This window comes from Theropithecus gelada, chromosome 5, assembly GCF_003255815.1.
Source record: "Theropithecus gelada isolate Dixy chromosome 5, Tgel_1.0, whole genome shotgun sequence".
Lineage (NCBI taxonomy): Eukaryota > Metazoa > Chordata > Mammalia > Primates > Cercopithecidae > Theropithecus > Theropithecus gelada.
Window position 1 is genome coordinate 57259538 of NC_037672.1, and position 25085 is coordinate 57284622.

Consider the following 25085-nt stretch of genomic DNA (forward strand, 5'->3'; position numbering starts at 1 on the left):
TATAATGATGTCAATATCCTGGTGTGATGTACTATAGTTTTGCAAAATACTATTATTGATGATAACCGAGCAAAGTGTAAAAAGATCTCTTATTTCTTACAACTGCATGTGAACATGCAATTATCTCAACAAAGATGTGCATTTTAAGCCAATAACCTGTGATATATAAACAACTTTTCATAGACTGTCATAAAATAGCAGTTGGGTTCTACGATCAGCCTGTGGTATTTTTATTTTCTAACTTATTACTCATTTAGTATTAACTACACACCGGAAGAGTTTAGGTCCTTACTACATTTAGTAGCTTCCTATCTAGTCTGCCTGATAATGTCTCCCAACCTACTTCATTTAATTACAAATCTGGTTACATCATTTCTTAGCTTAAAATCCTCCAATGTTTTCCCAGATATAAAGTCCAAATCCTTCCTATGACATAAAATTTTCTCAAGATGTGGCTCCTGCCTACCTTCCATGCCTCCATGAACCCAAAACATGCAATCCTTTCTCATTCTCATGCCTGCACAGCTGTTCCTCTGCCTGGAATGGACTTTTCTACTATCTGATACCTGGCAACTGCCTGCTTGCTCTTTCCTTTTAATGAAACCTGTCATCTCTTCTCAAAGGCCCTCCATGGCCTTCCTTCCTCTTCTTCATGCTCCTGCCAGAACTTGTTCACATTTCAGCAATGAACTAGAAGACTCACATCTCACCAGCTTCAAGACCCTGGAACGCACACAATCGCTTCATTTCCCTTTATATCCTCAACATCATTCACAGTACCTAGCATTTGAAAAACACTCAAATGTTTGCTCAAAGAATGACTTTAAAGACTTTCAGTAAGTTTCTGTGATTCTGAGTGTAAAATAAGAAATGGTAAAATATGTCTATGGTAGAAATAAGTATACTGTTAGAAAAATGAAGAAATACCAGGCCAGACATGGTGGCTCATGACCATAACCCCAGCACTTTGGGAGACCAAGGCAGGAGGATCACTTGAGCCCAGGAGTTAGACACCAACCTGAGCAACATAGTGAAACTCCATCTCTACTAAAAACACAAAAATTAGCCAGGTGCAGTACCACATGCCTGTAGTCCCAGTTACTTGGGAGGCTGAGGCAGGAGAATCATCTGAACCCAGGAGGCGGAGGTTGCCATGAGCCGAGATAGTGCCACTGCACTCCAGCCTGGGCAACAGAGTGAGACTCTGTTTCAAAAAAAAAAAAAAAGATGAAACACAGATTGTATTTTTATAGAAGTAGAGTCCCAAAGTCATACATGAAACAAAGAATTACTAAAAAGGGGCTGGCTGGGAGGCGATAATCAAAGACAAAATATATAAAGAAACAACAAAGAAAATGAATTACACTATTGGTCCACACTCAATTGAGATGTTATTCTCAAGCATAAATTATAGCAAAACAAAGGGGAAAACAGTAATCACCTTATATGCCGACATTCTACCTCTCAGCTATTGCTGTATATCAATATAGATGTAACTGCAGATATGGATACAATGATAGGTGTAGATGTGCCAATATAAATCCATCTATAAGCTATTAATGTATGAAGTGAAAAATGGTACAGAAGAGATACTCTTACTTGTATAAGAAAAAGGGAAGGGGGATGTACACATAAAAGCTGGAATACTCAGACAATTTCTGGAATAACAGTAGTAAGCCTCCAGATATTGTAAGTAAGGCCCTGAGGTGGAGAAAAGTTTCATCAAATACTCCTTTCTAGTCTAAATTTTTATCATGGGCATATATTTTCATTAAAAAACAAAAACAAAACAAAACAAAACACTAGTTTAGGCCTCTTGAAACACCTGGCTCCTGGCATGCTCCCCATTCAGAACCCAGGGTGCCTGTCCCCCCATCCCAGCCACATGGAGGGGCCACAGGTCAGTGCCCAAGTCAGCAAGCGGCACGAACTGCAGTCATGAAAAGGAGCCATCTTTGATGTCCAGCACACTTAAGACATGAGCACCGGCCTCTGTCTCACGGCAACCACGTGAGAGGCCTGGGGTTAGAACTGCTCAGTTAAGCCTGCCAAGCCGCAGGACTGTGAGCAAAAATAACAAATTGTTCTAAGCCAAGGGAAAAACAAAACTAGTTAAGGCTTTTTGTTTTTAAATGACAGTTTGTATTCTATCCTGGTGTCCCTGCAAAATAACATTAAAAGAAATTAAGGGGAAGCCCCACAAGAACAGAGAAAACTGAAGAAATGTCAAGGAGAAAAGAAGACACATGTCTACAAAATTTGGAAGCTAGAAAACAGATAGAAAACTGTTAGTAGACCTAAGAAATTACAAGTGCCTAAACATATTTTCTAGAGAAACTAAGGAGAAAAGGCCTGGTGGAAGGCAAGACTGAGGCCTAGGCTTCTGACTTGGATTATTAAGTAAAAGTCTAACAATAAGTGTGAGCCCTAGCCAAAGCAATCAGCTGTGAGAACAGACCAAAGGTATCTTTAGAAATGCACAAACATAAGACATCTACCTTCTACACATCATTTCATAAGAAACTACAGCAGGCCATGCCTCAGCAAAGTGAGGGTGTTAACCAAGAGATGGAAGACCTGGGATGGAAGAAATGGGCTCAAATCATGAGCACAGCTCAGCAGTGGGCCCAAATGCAGCCAGCTCACACAGGAACCGGAATGCAGAGGTCTCTCGCATAGAAGTCTCCAGGAAAAAAGGCAACTGATATACTATCTGACTTGTGTAAACATCTGAAAATACTACCAACAGACATGGGGCAAACCTGAAGGAAAAATTAAAGATCTCTACACTAGCAAATTAAAGATTTCTACACTAGAAATTAGCAAATATGGGAAAGAGAAGGTGAGGCAGTTACTCAGTTCAGGAAAAAAAAAAAAAAAAAAAAAAAAAAAAGGAAATGTAATCATAGATACTATTTGGTTCTATAGGAAGTGATATTTTAAGTACCTACTTAATGCAAACTGTGACTATAAAAAAACTGAGTATGAAGAAGTGAGGTAGGTTATAACAGGAAGTCAATAGATAATGCCTAAACTAAACTAAGAAATAGGCCTATTACTTAGAAAAAAGGAAAAAATCTCAAAGCGGTGTGGTGCAGGGTTGCTGTTTACATCATAATTCTTTTGAAATTCAGTTTGAAAACTAATATGCATATATTAATGACATAAATGATTTATGTTTTAATTAACCACAATTGTTCTTTTTTTATTATTATTTTCAGATGGAGTCTCGCACTGTCGCCCAGGCTGCAGTGCAGCGTCATGATTCTTCATGTTGGTCAGGATGGTCTCAAACTCCCGACCTCGGGTGTTCCGCCCACTTCAGCCTTCCAAAGTACTGGCATTACAGGTGTGAACCACAGAGTCCGGCCGGAAGTGATTCTTAATAAGCACTTTTTAAACCCACTATAAGGGAGTAATTGCTATTTAAGAACATGATGAAAGAAATAGCTTTTAGGGCCGGGCGCGGTGGCTCAAGCCTGTAATCCCAGCACTTTGGGAGGCCGAGACGGGCGGATCACAAGGTCAGGAGATCGAGACCATCCTGGCTAACACGGTGAAACCCCGTCTCTACTAAAAAATGCAAAAAACTAGCCGGGCGCGGTGGCGGGCGCCTGTAGTCCCAGCTACTCGGGAGGCTGAGGCAGGAGAATGGCGTGAACCCGGGAGGCGGAGCTTGCAGTGAGCTGAGATCCGGCCACTGCACTCCAGCCTGGGCGGCAGAGCGAGACTCCGTCTCAAAAAAAAAAAAAAAAAAAGAAAGAAATAGCTTTATACATGAGAAACAATGAAAAAGAGAGGCTGGAATAAAATGTAACCAAAAAATTACGAATTTAAATAATAGAAATAAAAATAAACATGGAAAATGTGTTAGCTACATATCAATACAGAATATTCCTTAACTTACCTGCCAGATAGAGGGCAAATGATATAAATCTGTGGTAGCGAATGAGGAACTGAAGTTGTTCTTCTCTTTGAACAAATGTAGCAAAATAATCAGCTACAGTCTCTCCATAGAAAAAGTAGTTGACACACAATAGAAAGTACCTATAATTTAAAAACAATTAGCTTTTCTATATTTGAAGCTTTCCTTCCCCTCAAATTCAACAAAATTATTTTCTACATTCTGATGACACAAAGATCAAAACCAGGCCGGGCGCGGTGGCTCAAGCCTGTAATCCCAGCACTTTGGGAGGCCGAGGCGGGTGGATCACGAGGTCAGGAGATCGAGACCATCCTGGCTAACACGGTGAAACCCCATCTCTACTAAAAATACAAAAAACTAGCCGGGCGTGGTGGCGGGCGCCTGTAGTCCCAGCTACTCGGAGGCTGAGGCGGGAGAATGGCGTGAACCCGGGAGGTGGAGCTTGCAGTGAGCCGAGATCGCGCCACCGCACTCCAGCCTGGGCGACAGAGCGAGACTCCGTCTCAAAAAAAAAAAAAAAAAAAAAAAAACAAAGATCAAAACCAAGTTCAGAAGACCAATTCAAGATATATTTCACTAAAATGCTATTTTCCTGTTTTAAACTTAATTTCAAATTTATCGATTAGCAAAAATTTACCGAATATAAATCATACCTTTATTTAGCTGAAAATCTAATGCCAGAGATAATTAGGAAACAATGTAGAAAATACTACATACACACAATCCTTCACCCTTGGGAGGTGGGAGCAGTGCGTGTGTGTGTGTATAAATTTAATACTTTGTGTGTAGTATAATGTGTGTGTGTGTGTATGATTTTAATACTTTGTATATATGTATAATGTGTGGGTGTATATATTGAGGTATTAAGTTCATAATGAAAATTAACTCCTAACTACTCATAGCTCTAATGCTTTTTAATAGTAGAAGTCCTAAGACAAATCCCCACCTGTCCTCAGGAAGATTAAGAAGGAAAGAAAGAAGAGGTAATTCAACCTGTCTCCCCACTGCCCTGCACGCACTGGCATCTCCCCTCTTCTAATGCTCCTAGTGGACTCTAAATGAGCTGGGATTCTTCCTCTGTAAGGCAATCAAGGCCTAACCTGGTCTACCAATCCAACTATTTACCCACTATCCGCTAAACAATACCCTCTGCTCAGAAGGGCCAGGAATATCTCATCAGCGGTAGTATAAATACGTTTGTCCCACATCTAGAAACTGATGGGTGCTACATCCCCAACCAGAAAACTCTTCTTCATCCAAAACTTGTCTTCATTTCAAATACCAGTTTATCTTTTACCTCTTGTTTGACACCTTCTACAATCACCGGAGCCCATCCTTATTTATCTTCTCTTTTTTTTAATACTTAGAATCAATACTGCATGATTTTACATTTATTTATTCTCCAATTTCTTTATCTATCTAACATTTCCTATATACTTTGCCACTCATGAACAAACCTGCTACAAGGAAAAATCAGCTCTCACCAAAATCAAGACACTTCTTTCTGACCATCCTAAACCCCATCTGCTATAATGAGACACTGACTACCTGGTTGATATTAATCAAATATATTAAAAAGGATGGCTACTTGGGTTAAATATGAACTATAACGTTATCATGTTTCCTAGCCAAGGTTCTGATAGCAATGATTTATACATGAAAAGTTTTAAAAGATGTAAAATTTTGAATGTTAATATCATTTGGTGATTTGTCACTAACTTTACATGCATTTGTGTGTATACAATATGTTGTATATTATCACGTCAACTGAGGGGAAATGAAGAAAAATGAAGGAAAAGATTATATGCAAATATTTTGCTAAAATTATTATTGTAAAAGATACAAAAATGTTTCCAACACAATGTTTAGTTTTTTATTTTAGAAAAAGGACAAGAATGGTATATATATTCAACACATATTAGATATCTCTACAAAGACTAAAATATGAGATCTGAAAGAAGTTGTATCGGAGTGGGAAAGACAAAGGTCATCTTCTTTTCAAAATTCAACTATATTATTTTTATTTATCTTTCTCTAAAATCAATCTAGAGGGTAAATTGAGTGGATACTGACTGATCAAAATGCTTCCTTTACAAACTTCAGAAATTAACTTTTCATATCTGAAATAGTTTCAAGCTTACTTACCAACTCAGTGTTCTAAACCATGGTAGATCATAGGAGTGATAGACTCTATAACCTATAGTGATAATTTCATGGAAGCATTTCACTTGGATGCCCAGAACCTGAAACCAAGAGAAAACATTAACATACATTTCTCAATGTTTACATTTGTGCTTAATCATTCAATAAAGCAGTTTGTCATATGTATTTGAAAAATCTTAATCTACCAATTTTTAATTATTCTAAATGTCAGTTAAAAAAATGCAATATTCCATGTCTCTAAAATCAAGTGATGCCTCAAAGGGGTGGACAAAATAATGTTTTACTCAAAAAGGCTTGGAAGATCCTTCCTGGGGTGGGGAATGGCACTGGAGTTTAAAGGTTGAGGGATATAATCTGGTTGGCCACAGTTGACTAGGATTTATCCCTCATTACTATTTCATTATTGAGACTGTCCTTCTCAAGATGGAGAATCTTTTTGTCCAATCTGTCCATTATGTTTCTTGAGATACCCTAAGAAAATCATACATGAAAGTTTGCTTGTAACTATGCATTGTTATACTTGCAAGTAATAAAGATACTGTCAGGACAAACAGTTAAAACACTTTCTACCCAGTCACCCTGGAATGGCCTTTTCATCCTCCCAGCTGTGTCAGCCCTTCCATAGCCAGCTACTCACTGGTCAATCGAAGCTGGGCTACCTTAGCAAAGTATAAGCAACCTTCCACATTTGAAGCCACTTTGGCCAGTCAACTGAGTTTATGCATTTCTGTTTCCACAGTGTCCTGACTGCACACCTATTAAATGGGTTTACATTTATAAATCCCTTTTTGATGTACTATTTTGTAGTCCTTCAAACGGCTTCATTCAGCAACCTGGATGAAGGTAATTTCTCAAGATGTAGCATCACACCCAGTGCTTGACCTGTCAATTTCAAGACTCAAAGAGCAAATGGCAAGTCGAACACTTATTATCATGAATTAAGAGGTAAAAATCTTTGTGAATATGGCAGACTAGCTTTTCTGTCTAGAGAGCACTCTCCAGGGGCTTGCTTTTATGCTGTCCTTGAGCTAAGAATGGATTTTATATTTTTTAAAGAGTTATTTTAAAATCAAAGATTATGTGACTGAAACATATGCAGCCCCTTAAAGCCTAAAATATTACTATCTGGTCCTTTAACAGAAAAACCAAACTCTGTCAGAGGATATATTTTGGAATTTCCTTTTAAGATTTCCACAGGTTAGTTTTCCAAAACCTACCATTCAGGGTATTCTTAAGCTATTTTTTCCCATTATACTGATTACATGTCCAATCACATACTTTAAAAACTAAATGTCTCTTTTCAGCCACATGATAAAGAAATGTATGTGAAACCATAAACAGTACTTTTAGCGAAAAGTCATAAATGTGTTATAAAGACAGGAGGAAATCTAAGGGTCCTTCTTCAAATAACATTTGTATATAATATCAAGTCATTTCTAACAAAAATAAAGAACGGAGACAATGTTTAGTATTAAGATAAAACAGTAAAGCAAAGTTAGTCAGATCCGAAGGGCTTTTTTTAAAAATTATTATTATTATTTTTATTTTATTTTATTTTATTTTACTATTATACTTTAAGTTCTAGGGTACATGTGCATAACGTGCAGGTTTGTTACGTATGTATACTTGTGCCATGCTGGTGTGCTGCACCCATCAACTCGTCAGCACCCATCAACTCATCATTTACATCAGGTATAACTCCCAATGCAATGCCTCCCCTCTCCCCCCTCCCCCCTCCCCCCTCCCCATGATAGGCCCCAGTGTGTGATATTCCCCTTCCCAAGTTCAAGTGATCTCATTGTTCAGTTCCCACCTATGAGTGAGAACATGCGGTGTTTGGTTTTCTGTTCTTGTGATAGTTTGCTGAGAATGATGGTTTCCAGCTGCATCCATGTCCCTACAAAGGACACAAACTCATCCTTTTTTATGGCTGCATAGTATTCCATGGTGTATATGTGCCACATTTTCTTAATCCAGTCTGTCACTGATGGACATTTGGGTTGATTCCAAGTCTTTGCTATTGTGAATAGTGCTGCAATAAACATACATGTGCATGTGTCTTTATAGCAGCATGATTTATAATCCTTTGGGTATATACCCAGTAAAGGGATGGCTGGGTCATATGGTACTTCTAGTTCTAGATCCTTGAGGAATTGCCATACTGTTTTCCATAATGGTTGAACTAGTTTACAATCCCACCAACAGTGTAAAAGTGTTCCTATTTCTCCACATCCTCTCCAGTACCTGTTGTTTCCTGACTTTTGAATGATCGCCATTCTAACTGGTGTGAGATGGTATCTCATTGTGGTTTTGATTTGCATGTCTCTGATGGCCAGTGATGATGAGCATTTTTTCATGTGTCTGTTGGCTGTATGAATGTCTTCTTTGGAGAAATGTCTGTTCATATCCTTTGCCCACTTTTTGATGGGGTTGTTTGTTTTTTTCTTGTAAATTTGTTTGAGTTCTTTGTAGGTTCTGGATATTAGCCCTTTGTCAGATGAGTACATTGCAAAAACGTTCTCCCATTCTGTAGGCAGCCTGTTCACTCTGACGGTAGTTTCTTTTGCTGTGCAGAAGTTCTTTAGTTTAATTAGATCCCATTTGTCAATTTTGGCTTTTGCTGCCGTTGCTTTTGGTGTTTTAGACATGAAGTCCTTGCCCATGCCTATGTCCTGAATGGTATTACCTAGGTTTTCTTCTAGGGTTTTTATGGTATTAGGTCTAACGTTTAAGTCTCTAATCCATCTTGAATTAATTTTCGTATAAGGAGTAAGGAAAGGATCCAGTTTCAGCTTTCTACTTATGGCTAGCCAATTTTCCCAGCACCATTTATTAAATAGGGAATCCTTTCCCCATTTCTTGTTTTTCTCAGGTTTATCAAAAATCAGATGGCTGTAGATGTGTGGTATTATTTCTGAGGACTTTGTTCTGTTCCATTGGTCTATAGCTCTGTTTTGGTACCAGTACCATGCTGTTTTGGTTACTGTAGCCTTGTAGTATAGTTTGAAGTCAGGTAGCATGATGCCTCCAGCTTTGTTCTTTTGACTTAGGATTGTCTTGGCAATGCGGGCTCTTTTTTGGTTCCATATGAACTTTAAAGCAGTTTTTTCCAATTCTGTGAAGAAACTCACTGGTAGCTTGATGGGGATGGCATTGAATCTATAAATTACCTTGGGCAGTATGGCCATTTTCACATTATTGATTCTTCCTATCCATGAGCATGGTATGTTCTTCCATTTGTTTGTGTCCTCTTTTATTTCACTGAGCAGTGGTTTGTAGTTCTCCTTGAAGAGGTCCTTTAAATCCCTTGTAAGTTAGATTCCTAGGTATTTCATTCTCTTTGAAGCAATTGTGAATGGAAGTTCATTCATAATTTGGCTCTCTGTTTGTCTGTTACTAGTGTATAAGAATGATTGTGATTTTTGCACATTGATTTTGTATCCTGAGACTTTGCTGAAGTTGCTTATCAGCTTAAGGAGATTTTGGGCTGAGACAATGGGGTTTTCTAAATATACAATCATATCACCTGCAAACAGGGACAATTTAACTTCTTCTTTTCCTAACTGAATACCCTTGATTTCTTTCTCTTGCCTGATTGCCCTAGCCAGAAATTCCAACAATATGTTGAATAGGAGTGGTAAGAGAGGGCATCCCTGTCTTGTGTCAGTTTTCAAAGGGAATTTTTTCAGTTTTTGCCCATTCAGTATGATATTAGCTGTGGGTTTGTCATGAATAGCTCTTATTGAGATACGTTCCATCAATACCAAATTTATTGAGCGTTTTTAGCATGAAGGGCTGTTGAATTTTGTGAAAGGCCTTTTCTGCATCTATTGAGATAATCATGTGGTTCTTGTCTTTGGTTCTGTTTATATGCTGGATTATGTTTATTGATTTGCGTATGTTGAACCAGCCTTGCATCCCAGGGACGAAGCTCACTTGATCATGGTGGATAAGCTTTTTGATGTGCTGCTGGATTCGGTTTGCCAGTATTTTATGGAGGATTTTTGCATCGATGTTCATCAGGGATATTGGTCTAAAATTCTCTTTTTCTGTTGTGTCTCTGCCAGGCTTTGGTATCAGGATAATGTTGGCCTCATAAAATGAGTTAGGGAGGATTCCCTCTTTTTCTATTGATTGGAATAGTTTCAGAAGGAATGGTACCAGCTCCTCCTTGTACTTCTGGTAGAATTCGGCTGTGAATCCCTCTGGTCCTGGACTTTTTTTGGTTGGTAGGCTATTAATTATTGCCTCAATTTCAGAGCCTGCTATTGGTCTATTCAGGAATTCAGCTTCTTCCTGGTTTAGTCTTGAGAGAGTGTAAGTGTCCAGGAAATTATCCATTTCTTCTAGATTTTCTAGTTTATTTGCGTAGAGGTGTTTATAGTATTCTCTGATGGTAGTTTGTATTTCTGTGGGGTCGGTGGTGATATCCCCTTTATCATTTTTTATTGCATCTATGTGATTCTTCTCTCTTTTCTTCTTTATTAGTCTTGCTAGCGGTCTATCAATTTTGTTGATCTTTTCAAAAAACCAACTCCTGGATTCATTGATTTTTTGGAGGGTTTTTTGTGTTTCTATCTCCTTCAGTTCTGCTCTGATCTTAGTTATTTCTTGCCTTCTGCTAGCTTTTGAATGTGTTTGCTCTTGCTTCTCTAGTTCTTTTAATTGTGATGTTAGAGTGTCAATGTTAGATCTTTCCAGCTTTCTCTTGTGGGCATTTAGTGCTAAAAATTTCCCTCTACACACTGCTTTAAATGTGTCCCAGAGATTCTGGTATGTTGTATCTTTGTTCTCATTGGTTTCAAAGAACATCTTTATTTCTGCCTTCATTTTGTTATGTACCCAGTAGTCATTCAGGAGCAGGTTATTCAGCTTCCATGTAGTTGAGCAATTTTGATTGAGTTTCTTAGTCCTGAGTTCTAGTTTGATTGCACTGTGGCCTGAGAGACAGTTTGTTATAATTTCTGTTCTTGTACATTTGCTGAGGAGTGCTTTACTTCCAATTATGTGGTCAATTTTGGAATAAGTGTGACGTGGTGCTGAGTATAATGTATATTCTGTTGATTTGGGGTGGAGAGTTCTGTAGATGTCTATTAGGTCTGCTTGCTGCAGAGATGAGTTCAATTCCTGGATATCCTTGTTAACTTTCTGTCTCGTTGATTTGTCTTATGTTGACAGTGGGGTGTTGAAGTCTCTCATTATTATTGTACGGGAGTCTAAGTCTCTTTGTAAGTCTCTAAGGACTTGCTTTATGAATCTGGGTGCTCCTGTATTGGGTGCATATATATTTAGGATAGTTAGCTCTTCCTGTTGAATTGATCCCTTTACCATTATGTAATGGCCTTCTTTGTCTCTTTTGATCTTTGATGGTTTAAAGTCTGTTTTATCAGAGACTAGTATTGCAACCCCTGCTTTTTTTTTGTTCTCCATTTGCTTGGTAGATCTTCCTCCATTCCTTTATTTTGAGTCTATGTATGTCTCTGCATGTGAGATGGGTCTCCTGAATACAGCAGACTGATGGGTCTTGACTCTTTATCCAGTTTGCCAGTCTGTGTCTTTTAATTGTAACATTTAGTCCATTTACATTTAAGGTTAATATTGTTATGTGTGAACTTGATCCTGCCATTATGATATTAACTGGTTATTTTGCTCGTTAGTTGATGCAGTTTCTTCCTAGCCTAAATGGTCTTTACATTTTGGCATGTTTTTGTAATGGCTGGTACCGGTTGTTCCTTTCCATATTGAGTGCTTCCTTCAGGGTCTCTTGTAAGGCAGGCCTGGTGGTGACAAAATCTCTAAGCATTTGCTTATCTGTAAAGGATTTTATTTCTCCTTCACTTATGAAACTTAGTTTGGCTGGATATGAAATTCTGGGTTGAAAATTCTTTTCTTTTTCTGGCTTGTAGAGTTTCTGCCAAGAGATCTGCTGTTAGTCTCATGGGCTTCCCTTTGTAGGTAACCCGACCTTTCTCTCTGGCTGCCCTTAACATTTTTCCCTTCATTTCAACTTTGGTGAATCTGGCAATTATGTGTCTTGGAGTTGCTCTTCTCGAGGAGTATCTTTGTGGCGTTCTCTGTATTTCCTGAATTGGAATGTTGGCCTGCCCTACTAGGTTGGGGAAGTTCTCCTGGATGATATCATGAAGAGCGTTTTCCAACTTGGTTCCATTTTCCCCCTCACTTTCAGGCACCCCAATCAGACGTAGATTTGGTCTTTTTACATAATCCCATACTTCTTGCAGGCTTTGTTCATTTCTTTTTCTTCTTTTTTCTTTAGATTTCTCTTCTCGCTTCATTTCATTCATTTGATCCTCAATCGCTGATACTCTTTCTTCCAGTTGATCGAGTCGGTTACTGAAGCTTGTGCATTTGTCATGTATTTCTTGTGTCATGGTTTTCATCTCTGTCAGTTCGTTTATGGCCTTCTCTGCATTAATTATTCTAGTTATCAATTCTTCCACTCTTTTTTCAAGATTTTTAGTTTCTTTGCGCTGGGTACGTAATTCCTCCTTTAGCTCTGAGAAGTTTGATGGACTGGAGCCTTCTTCTCTCATCTTGTCAAAGTCATTCTCCGTCCAGCTTTGATCCGTTGCTGGTGATGAGCTGCGTTCCTTTGCAGGGGGAGATGCGCTCTTATTTTTTGAATTTCCAGCTTTTCTGCCCTGCTTTTTCCCCATCTTTGTGGTTTTATCTGCCTCTGGTCTTTGATGATGGTGACGTACTGATGGGGTTTTGGTGTGGGTGTCCTTCCTGTTTGTTAGTTTTCCTTCTAACAGTCAGGACCCTCAGCTGTAGGTCTGTTGGAGATTTCTTGAGGTCCACTCCAGACCCTGTTTGCCTGGGTATCAGCAGCAGAGGCTGCAGAAGAAAGAACACTACTGAACAGCGAGTGTACTTGTCTGATTCTTGCTTTGGAAGCTTCGTCTCAGGGGTGTACTCCACCATGTGAGGTGTGGGGTGTCAGTCTGCCCCTAGTGGGGGATGTGTCCCAGTTAGGCTACTCAGGGGTCAGGGACCCACTTGAGCAGGCAGTCTGTCCATTCTCAGATCTCACCCTCCATGTTGGGAGATCCACTGCTCTCTTCAAAGCTGTCAGACAGAGTCGTTTGCATCTGCAGAGGTGTCAGCTGCTTTGTTGTTGTTGTTGTTGTTGTTTAGCTGTGCCCTGTCCCCAGAGGTGGAGTCTACAGAGACAGGCAGGATTCCTTGAACTGCTGTGAGCTCCACCCAGTTCGAGCTTCCCAGCAGCTTTGTTTACTTACTTAAGCCTCAGCAATGGCGGGAACCCCTCTCCCAGCCTCGCTGCTGCCTTGCCCTTAGATCGCAGACTGCTGTGCTAGCAATGAGGGAGGCTCCGTGGGCGTGGGACCCTCCCGGCCAGGTGTGGGATATAATCTCCTGGTGTGCCCGTTTGCTAAGATCCTTGGTAAAGTGCAGTATTGGGGTGGGAGTTACCCGATTTTCCAGGTGTTGTGTGTCTCAGTTCCCCTGGCTAGGAAAAGGGATTCCCTTCCCCCTTGCGCTTCCCATGTGAGGCGATGCCTTGCCCTGCTTCAGCTTTCGCTGGTCAGGCTGCAGCAGCTGACCAGCACCGATTGTCTGGCACTCCCTAGTGAGATGAACCCAGTACCTCAGTTGAAAATGCAGAAATCACCTGTCTTCTGTGTTGCTCGCGCTGGGAGTTGGAGACTGGAGCTGTTTCTATTCGGCCATCTTGCTCTGCCCCGCCGAAGGGCTTTTAAAATATCATACTGATGTAATTTTTATGAACGTATTTGCTAGGGTACATCCACTGGCACTATAAATTGTATTTATTTTACTGAGAGGGGAGAATAAAAGTGTTTTTAATAGCACACATTATATTTATATGATCAACTATAGTTTGCAGGGACAATTAATATGGAACTTCTAGGAAAACAGAAAACAAAAGTTTTCCAAATAGTATTGTCGAAATCTTTAAACTCTATGTGTATCTTCCAGGACTGGAGGATTACACAGACATTAATACTCCACACCATCAATACTGGTAGCAATGTACACTCAAAGGACTCTGTTGGCTCAATTAATGTTTTAAGAACCTTAAAAACAATAGTCAGTATTTAAGTGTCTATTCTTTACTAGTTATTGAGGACTTATAGAAATAACATAGGGCATCTGTTCACAGAGAGGTACGTCTCTCAGGGAGGAAACACGACTACAACCCATGTGAAATAGGCAAATGGACGTGTGTAGAGGCAGACACACCTGTGGCAGGGACAGGGGGTGGGCAACGGCAGAGCCGGAGGAGAAGGATCTGCAAAGTCACCGCCTGTAGAGGGAATGGGGCTTATTAAGGGAACTACTAGGAGGGTGGAGTTGCTAGAAGACAAAAGTGGGGTTAAGAAGGAGAGAAAGAGATGAGCCTGGTCCCGGAATCCTAGGAAACAGCAGGAAGCACTGCACCGAGGAGTTGAAAGGACATGACTGGACATGAGAGTTCGGGAGAATAAAGTGGAAAGAATGGACTGGGGAGGTGACAAGAGTAAAGGCAGTCAGGCAGGCAAGATGCCACTTCGCTATCCAGCTGAAGTGGTAGAGGAGTAGAGAAGAAGACAGGAGAGAAGTAGAGGGGGCAGAACTGACTAGACCTGGTGGGTGAGGAAATTGAGGGGCTAAGGGAGAAAAGGGAACACAAAATAACACCAAGAAAGAGTTGGGAAAGTAGACAGTACTAAAGAATTATACAAATTGTGTCAATTGTCATATTCAACTAAAATCAGAGTTGAGGAGCCAAGTGGAAAAAGCACTCAGGGCACACAGCACCTGCTCCACGAATTATCCAAAGCTCAGCTGCTGAAACAGCTGGCCATACCCTCAGACCAGTTTTACTTAGTGGCTGCTGAAACAACAATGTGCCATGACTCTAAGACTAGTTTTACCTGCCACTACTGTCGCTCATCAATCAGAGCCTGCCAACTCCCCAAAACTTTACTAGTGCCAGTGGGCTTTCTTTCAAAACAGTATGTAGCATTTATCTCTTTAGTAAAACTCCCAAGGTTCTCTCATTAATAAAACTCCCAATCTTCTCTTTGTTCTTTAGACATACCAAAGACAACCCTGGTCTGGGTGTATGCTCTGAAGTGCAATTCTGTTTTTTTAAAAAATATATATACATTCCCAAATAAAATGCTTTGCATAGAGATTTGTCTGTGTGTTGTTATTTAACTTTGACAACAGATTTACTCTGGATGGCTGAGGTATGGACTAGAAGTTCAGATCTGGACATTTTGAGTATGAACTATAGTATCTATGGGTTATCCAAATAAGTGTCTATTTTCACTTTGCAAATCTTTTCTAAGAAAATACTCCTGCATATAAAGTTAGAGCATATTTATGTTCTAATATGTTCAGGATAGTGTTATTCACACACACACACAAAAAACAGAACATAACCTGAATGTCTAAAAATAACACAATGATTTGAATAACTTCAAATGATGCACTGAATGAATTCAGATATTCATTCACTTTAAGTGAATAACTGCATGATGAATTACATCCCATCAAGCAGACAATCTAGTAAAGCTAATGATTATAAAGACCACAGAACAACACAAAACTTTTTTTAACAAGTTTGTTTTTTTTAGAGACAGGGTTGTGCCACGTTATCCAGGCTGGACTCAGACTGGAATTTCAGGGCTCAAGTGATCCTCCTGCCTCAGCCTCTCGAATAGCTGAGACTACAGGTGTGTGCCACCGCACCTGTCCACAAAATTTTTGATGTGATATTTAGCTTAAAAAGCAGGATGCACAATGTTAGTCACATTATTATTATGACCATGGTTTTAAAAACACAAATTAAGCAAAAAGTGATGAAATAAAATACACCAAATAACACTACTAATTGCATTTTGGTAGTCAACAACAGGGTTGGAATGATGACTTTTAATTATCTATTTTCCAAAGTAATTTGAACACACTTATACAATTCTCATAATGGGAAAAAGTAAACACACCATTTAAAAGTAAATTACATAGCATGAATTAAAACTTCATGACAACAGTTTCCAAGAAGGCAGGGGGAAAAAAAAAACCTCTTTCAATATCTTCTATGTGTTCACATCTGTCTTTAAATCAAAACATGCTTTAGTAACTCCATCACTTGGAAAGTACGATTCTAAGCCATGAATACAACAATTTAAAAATGACAAAAGAAGCCTTTTAAGGAACATGGGTATGCATTCCATATTAAAATAGTAGCTGTAATTTCCTAGAAGTTTTGTTTGTTTTTTGAGACAGAGTCTCATGCTGTCTCCCAGGCTGGAGTGCAGTGGCGCCATCTCGGCTCACTGAAACCTCTGCCTCTTGGGTTCAAGTGATTCTCTTGCCTCGGCCACCTGCGTAGCTAGGACTATAGGTGTGCGCTACCACATCCAGCTAATTTTTTTGTATTTTGAGTAGAGATTTTGGAAGTGCAAAATTGAGGGTTTCACCATGCTGGCTAGGCTGGTCTTGAACTTCTGACCTCAAGCAATCTGCCCACTTCGCCCTCCCAAAGTGCTGAGATTACAGGCATGAGCTACTGTGCCTGGCCTCCTAGAAGTTTTTAATGAAACTATATTGAATTAGTCATTTTTGAGTGCTGACATTTAAGGCAACTGTAAGCTAGATACAATGTGTCCTTCTCAAAATATAAATGATCTAGTTAAGAATAGGAATAGAAATAAGGTTTTAAAACACATAAAGTAATATCAATTGAGTACCAACTATATGTGTGAATCATCCATATCCTCTTAACATAAATATCATATAAACATTATATGTGTGTATATATATATGCATGTATGTGTATGTAATAAACTTAAATAACCAATAACAGCTCAAACCTACTTTACTTAGATCTTTAATATTCTTTTTTGCTTTTTTTGAGACAGGATCTCACTCTGTCGGCCAGACTGGAGTGCAGTGGTGCAATCTCAGCTCACTGCAACCTCCACCTCCCAGGATCAAGTGATTCTCCTGCCTCAGCCCCCCAAGTAGCTCAGATTATAGGCACATGCCACTACCAGCCGGCTAATTTTTGTATTTTTAATAGAGACGGGGTTTCACCACTTTGGCCAGGCTGGTCTCGAACTCCCGACCTCAAATGATCCACCTGCCTTGGTCTCCCAAAGTGCTGGGATTACAGGCATGAGCCACTGCACCTGGCCAGATCTTTAATATTCTTATTTTCTTCTTTAATTAAACTCACCAATTGAAGCAAATAACTTGTAATAAGATCATATTTTCCTTTCAAAGTAGAAAAAAAATAAACAAAAAAACTCAGGTACTGTAGGCACACTTATGGTTCTCTTAAAAAATCAGAATCCAAATGTATGCATGCATGCCTTTAAAACCGTCTTGAATTTTGTCATAAAGAGTGGTTAGAAAATAGTTTTTATCCACAAATTCTTGCTGTAGTTATTATACTCAACAGTTCAGTTTGGAGAAACATGTAAATCACAGGGGAACCCACCAAACCTGCCTACGTCAGTGTATCTAGGATATTGGTGGTTTCTGATATCTTAGATCAAAATTTTCTTCTTACTCCTTACTTCTCCCAAATAAATTCTTAATTCTTAATTCCAAATAAATTCTCCCAAAATACTTCTCCTCACTGCTTCCCAAATAAAACTCAAACTTCTTCACATAGTATTGCAAGGCCCTCCAGAATCTGATCTCTAATTATTTTTCGGCCCTGTGCTCAAGGAAGAAGCACCTTTTTCTGTCACCCAGGGAACGCTGTGAGCAAAGGTCCAAGTGGCACTTTCCGCCACTTGGACCTTTGCTCACAGTGCTGCCTCCACCCTGATACACGGCTCAAGGTCATACTCAAAGGTCCCTCCACCCACAAAGCCTTGTGTAACTCCCTGCTCTCACTTGCTCCCTTCTTCCTCGAGCCTGCCCACTCACCTCGAGCCTGCCCACTGAAAAGTGCTCTGCAGACACTTGCTTCTTAAATGCCCAAGTCCCAGGGCCAGTGGTGGTCATTTTAGTCCTTGGCACGTTCAGCGACAGAAGACTGGGAGCTGGGGGGCCTCTTCCTGGAATCAAACCCAGACAATTGCCCACGCCTGCCCACTTGGCTTTCAAGCTCAGCTTCCTCTGCCCTCACATTAAGTCTATCCTATGTATTATCCATTTTTCCTTTGTGAGAAACAGCACTTTCAGATCTTAGCAAATTAGCAGAAAAAGAAATTAACTTCTTCTCATTTTCATTACTTGATTTCCCCAAGGAAGTGCAAAATTAATGAGAGGACAAGAAGAGAAGTGAAAGAGGCTTCGAGGTGCTTATAAAAGCCACTTTAAGTGGCTTCAAGAGCTGATAGAATTTTTTTCATCATGTCTAATTTCACATCAAAACTTATTCTTTTATAAAATAAAAGGAAAACCATATCATATAGCTCATAAGCTTATGAGCTACGAATATAATTGAACATGGAGGGAGACTGGCAAAATGGATAAACACATTTCTAAGCGGGCAAGAGAAACCAGAGATGAAGGAGATGAGAACATAAGAAGAGCCTGGATTAACTGAGAAGGAATGAGAAAAAGTAATAACGATGATAATACTAATAAAGAAGGCCACAGGGCACCCCAGAGAGCAGGCTCTCACTGTGTGCTGTCAAACCATGCTCAGCACTGCCTAAGTGCTTGATGAGTGCACTGAACAAATGCATTTCTCCTTGATTCCAACACTTGTGGGCTTCGAATGTTTCATGCTTTAAATATCTGGGCTTTTGCACACAGGAATCCTCTGCCTGTGATGGTCCTCCCCCAGACTTCATCGTTTACCTCGTTGATTCCCACTCAGCCTTCAGATCGCAGCCCATGTGCTTGGCACTGTGCCTCTGCAAAGGCTCCCAGCTCCGTCTTTGCTCTCTTAGTACTATTCTTTTTTTCAAATGCTTATTGTAGTTTGTGATTATATATAGTCGTGTGTTGCTTAACAACAGGGGTATGTTCTGAGAAATGCATCGTTAGGCAATTTTGTTGTTGTGCCAACATCATAGAATATACTTACACAAACCTAGATGGTATGGCCTCCTATACATCTAGTCTATATGGTATAGCCTATTGGTCCTAGGCTACAAATTTGTACAACATGTTACTTTACTGAATACTGTTGGCAATTGGAATAAAATCACGAGGCAATAGGAATTTTTTGGCTCCATTATAATCTTATAGGATTTCTATCGTATAGTTGTCCATCACGGACCAAAATGTCATCAGGTGGCATCTGACTGTAAATAATCAACTCTTTAAAGTGCAGATAGTATGCTCCATGAGGGCAGAGAGAGGTACATTTTTCTCAGTACCACTGTATCATCCATAGAACTAATGTAATGCCTGGCATATAGCAGGCATCTTGGAAGCATTTGTTACACGAATGAATGAAGGGTTAAAATACTTATTTGGCTTCCTGACTTGTTGAGCTTCCCACACACACCAAAATCCACAACTCCCAGAATGGTTTTTCCTTGCCTCTCCAGTGCCCTACAAAGACACCCTCTACACGTACAACTTGCAGATCTTCCAATGGACCGCATCCTCTCACTCCCTCCTTGGCCTGCCCAGGATGTCTCCACTTTGGAATTCCTTTCCCTGTCCAGTATTCAGGACTCGGCTTCGGTACCGTCTCTGTTGGAAGCCCCTCCTCATCTCTCCCTCAGACTGGACTAGGTGCTTTTCTACTGTGCACTCCTAGCATGTTCTATCATAGAACTTATCTTGCTTATTTAGCATACTTTTATTCATATGGTTACTTGTATGTTTCTGCCATTACACTGAGTTCCTTGAAATCAGGGATCTAGCTAATAGTCACATGTTCATGTTACGCGTGTGTGTGTGTATATATATATATATATTTTGTGTGTGTGTGTGTGTGAGATGGTTTCACTCTGTTGCCCAGGCTGGAGTACAGTAGTACAATCACAGCTCACAGCAGCCTCGACCTCCCGGGCTCAAGTGATCCTCCCACCTCAGCCTCCCCAGTAGCTGGGACTACAGCCATGAACCACCACCACCTAGCTTATTTTTTAAAATTTTCTGTAGAGACGAGGTCTGAGGCTCATGTCATATCTTTTATAAAATATGCTTGGCACAATGTCAGACACATAGACATGTGCCTGTTACACAAATTTGGTCTCTGCTGAATGAACACATTGAATAGTCATTTTGCAAACAGAAAAGATTAAGTCAGATCATCATGAAATAAAAGACACTTAAAGGAACTAAATATGCTATGACTGAGTGTTGAATTAACTTATTTTTTATGATATGCTCAAATTACTTCAATCATATATAAATGTTGAAAAACAAAGCAAGAGACACTCAGGGAAAAGTCAAACACTTACAAGAAGCATCAGCATGAAGGATCCCATATAGATGATCAGGAAAAACAACGAGATCATAGTTAGAGTGAGAATTCCACGTATCCACCAGTTTTTCCACCTACAAAGAAAATGGAAAGTTAGTATTTAATGTGTTCTTAAGGTTTTTTTTGTGTGGTTTCAGTATTGATTTGCCAGATTTATGAATTTTCCTTAACTATACTTTAAGATTCCACTACTTCACTTTATATAATAACAAACAACAAAAACAAAAAGCAAGTAGCATTCATGCACCCCACCACCACCACAAGCCTCACACTTCACCCCCAGTGTGCCACACAAATATCACTCCTTGTGTGACCATGTCATATAAACTGTTGGCAGCCTTGTATGAAAAATCCAGAATAATTCAAATACATGGATGGTGATTTCTGAATGCTCTTATACACAAATGATGACATCTATATTTAGAATTGTTGCTGTTTTTCTTTAGGACTTTTCTGATTTTTATTAATTCAACTGGTAGCACTTAAATTATGTTACAAGAGATTTTGATTCAACTTCAAGTCTAGTAACATATATGCAGTGTATTCTAAGCACAAGTCCTCACTCCTTTTTTAAAAAAAATAAAGACAGGGTCTCACTATCTTGCTCAGGCTGGTCTCTAACTCCTGGGTTCAAGTGATCTTCCTGCCTTGGCCTCCCAAAGTGCTGGGATTTCAGGTGTGAGCCACCATGCCCAGCCCTCATTCCCTTCTTAGAACAGAAATATTAGCTGCCTTCATAAGATATAGAATCGCTTCAGCCCTGGAGTTTGAGACCAGCCTGGGCAACGTGGTAAAAACCGAGCTCTACAAAAAAAGCAAAAATCAGCTGGGCGTGGTGGTACTCGCCTGCCTGTGGTCCCAGCTACCGAAGGGTGGTGGCAGTGGGGAGGGGGACAGGAGGCAGGGCATGTCAGGGCTGAGGTGGGAGGAACACTTGAGCACAGGAGGTCAAGGCTGCAGTGAGCCATGATTGTGCCACTGCACTCCAGCCTGGGTGGCAGAGCAAGATACTATCTCTTAAAAAAAAAAAAAAAGATTACATTCCTTGCTTTCAACCACTCTCCAATATAATTTAAACACTTCCAACAAACACTCTTTTCAAATACTCCTTTGAAGGATTTAAAATACCAACATACCAACAACATATATTTTTTTCCAGTTTCCAATTTCTTCATAAGGTAGTCAAATTGCACTCATTCAACTTTGTTTCCCTCTATTAACAAACTATGTAGGCACAAACTTCTCATGAAAGCTTGAGCATGGGGCAGAACTGAAAATGAGTGTAGAGTCAAAAATGCTATGGCTGAAAGGCTCCATGTAGTTGTACAGATACAACTGTTTGCGGATTAATGGATGGATTAGGAAACTGGGCTAGGTCACAAATCTAGTCAGAGGTAAATAAAGCACAACAAGCCAAGGCAAAATCCTGTCTCTATAAAAAATACAAAAATTAACCAGGCATGGTGGCTCACGCCTGTAGTCCCAGTTACTTGGGTGGCTGAGGTAGGAGGATTGCTTAAGCCTAAGAGGTAGAGGTTGCAGGGAGTTGAGACTGCGCCACTGCACTCCAGTCTAGGCAATAGAGGAAAACCCTGTTTAAAAAAAAAAGTAAAGGGAGGGCAGAAACCTTGACCAAGGGATTTCCCTTTAGGACTTTATCCTAAGGAAATAATTAATGGATGTTAAACCAAAGTGAGCTACAAAGAAAAATGTTTAATGTAGAGGTATTTTTAATTGTGAACATTTAGTAATAAACTAAATGCCCAGCAATAGGTGGTCAGTTGGATAAACTAGACTACAGCCATACAACAAAATATGTCATAGACATTAAAAATGTCTCTGAAATATATTTAGGATCCTACATAAAATGTTGTTCCTAATAACACTATGGAACGAAAATGAAAACAGTAAGGTAGAAAACAGTACAATCCCATTTTTGCCTTACACACATCCATACACACACACACACACACACATACTGCACAAAAAAAAAAGCCTCAAAGAGTAAACACCAAAGTATTCTAAATATTAATGTCTTGGTAGGAGAATTATAGGATTTTTTTCCCCACAAGTAACGTACATTTCTCATGTAATTACTATATTTAATCCTATGTATCTACAAATTCTAAGTCTTTGCAGGACAGTCTGTTTTCTTTTTTTTATTATTATTATACCTTAAGTTCTAGGGTACATGTGTACAACGTGAAGGTTTGTTACATATGTATAGATGTGCCATGTTGATGTGCTACACCCATTAACTAGTCATTTACATTAGGTATATCTCCTAATGCTATCCCTCCCTGACACCCCCCACCCCACGCAGACCCCGGTTTGTGATGTTCCCCACCCTGTGTCCAAGTGTTCTCATTGTTCAATTCCCACCTATAAGTGAGAACATGTGGTGTCTGGCTTTCTGTCCTTGTGATATTTTGCTCAGAATGATGGTTTCTAGCTTCATCCATGTCCCTACAAAGCACATGAACTCATCCTTTTTTGTGGCTGCATAGTATTCCATAGTGTATATGTGCCCCATTTTCTTAATCCAGTCTATCATTGATGGACATTTGGGTTGGTTCCAAGTCTTTGCTATTGTGATTAGTGCGTCAATAAACATACATGTGCATGTGTCTTTATAGCAGCATGATTTATAATCCTTTGGGTATATGCCCAGTAATGGGATGGCTGGGTCAAATGGTATTTCTAGTTCTAGATCCTGGAGGAATTGCCACACTGTCTTCCACAATGGTTGAACTAGTTTACCGTCCCACCAAGAGTGTAAAAGTGCTCCTATTTCTCCACATCCTCTCCAGCACCTGTTGTTTCCTGACTTTTGAATGATCGCCATTCTAACTGGTGTGAGATATCTCATTGTGGTTTTGATTTGCATGTCTCTGATGGCCAGTGATGATGAGCATTATTTCATGTGTCTGCTGGTTGCATAAATGTCTTCTTTTGAAAAGTGTCTGTTCATATCCTTTGCCCACTTTTTGATGGGGTTGTTTGATTTTCTTCTTGTAAACGTGTTTAAGCTTTTTGTAGATTCTGGATATTAGCCCTTTGTCAGATGGGTAGATTGTAAAAACGTTCTCCCATTCTGTAGGTTGCCTGTTCACTCTGATGGTAGTTTCCTTTGCTGTGCAGAAGCTCTTTAGTTTAATTAGATCCCATTTGTCAATTTTGGCTTTTGTTGCCAATGCTTTTGGTGTTTTAGTCATGAAGTCCTTGCCCATGTCTATGTCCTGAATGGTATTGCTTAGGTTTTCTTCTAGGGTTTTTATGGTTTTAGGTCTAACATTTAAGTCTTCAATCCATCTTGAATTAATTTTTGTATAAGGTGTAAAGAAGGGATCCACTTTCAGCTTTTTACATATGGCTAGCCAGTTTTCCCAGCACCATTTATTAAATAGGGAATCCTTTCCCCATTTCTTGTTTTTGTCATGCTTGTCAAAGATCAGATGGTTGTAGATGTGTGGCATTATTTCCAAGGGCTCTATTCTGTCCCACTGGTCTATATTTCTGTTTTGGTACCAGTACCATGCTGTTTTGGTTACTGTAGCCTTGTAGTATAGTTTGAAGTCAGGTAGTGTGATGCCTCCAGCTTTGTTCTTTTGGCTTCAGACTGTCTTGGCAATGTGGGCTCTTTTTTGGTTCCATATGAGCTTTAAAGTAGTTTTTTCCAATTCTGTGAAGGAAGTCATTGGTAGCTTAATGGGGATGGCATTGAATCTATAAATTACCTTGGGCAGTATGGCCATTTTCACAATATTGATTCTTCCTATTCATGAGCATGGAATGTTCTTCCATTTGTTTGTGTCCTCTTTTATTTCATTGAGCAGTGGTTTGTAGTTCTCCTTGAAGAGGTCCTTCACATCCCTTGTAAGTTGGATTCCTACGTATTTTATTCTCTTTGAAGCAATGGGAGTTCACTCATGATTTGGCTGTTTGTCTGTTATTGGTGTACAGGAATGCTTGTGATTTCTGCACATTGATTTTGTATCCTGAGACTTTGCTGAAGTTGCTTATCAGCTTAAGGAGATTTTGGGCTGAGACAATGGGGTTTTCTAAATATACAATCATGTCAGCTGCAAACAGGGACAATTTGATTTCCTCTTTTCCTAATTGAATACCCTTTATTTCTTTCTCTTGCCTGATGGCTCTGGCCAGAACTTCTATCACTATGTTGAATAGGAGTGGTGAGAGAGGGTATCCTGTCTTGTGCCAGTTTTCAAAGGGAATGCTTTCAGTTTTTGCTCATTCAGTATGATATTGGCTGTGGGTTTATCATAAACAGCTCTTATTATTTTGAGATATGTCCCATCAATACCAAGTTTATTGAGCGTTTTTAGCATGAAGGGCTGTTGAATTTTGTCAAAGGCCTTTTCTGCGTCTATTGAGATAATCATGTGGTTTTTGTCTTTGGTTCTGTTTATATGCTGGATTACGTTTATTGATTTGCATATGTTGAACCAGCCTTGCATCCCAGGGATGAAGCTCACTTGATCATGGTAGATAAGCTTTTTGATGTGCTGCTGGATTCGGTTTGCCAGTATTTTATTGAGGATCTTTGCCTCGATGTTCATCAGGGATATTGGTCTAAAA

The 25085-nt window shown here is 39.6% G+C and overlaps 1 protein-coding gene across 1 annotated transcript in view; it reads right to left on the reverse strand.

Moving 5' to 3' along the window:
- CDS1 (CDP-diacylglycerol synthase 1) overlaps positions 1 to 25085 on the reverse strand; it is a 74104-nt gene that overhangs the window by 25083 nt on the left and 23936 nt on the right. Inside the window, exons 3-5 of the mRNA XM_025386586.1 lie at positions 20464 to 20560; positions 6071 to 6168; positions 3908 to 4047 (exon numbers count right to left, since the gene is read on the reverse strand). Coding sequence (XP_025242371.1) covers positions 3908 to 4047; positions 6071 to 6168; positions 20464 to 20560 — 335 coding nt within the window. The remainder of the gene's footprint in view (positions 1 to 3907; positions 4048 to 6070; positions 6169 to 20463; positions 20561 to 25085) is intronic.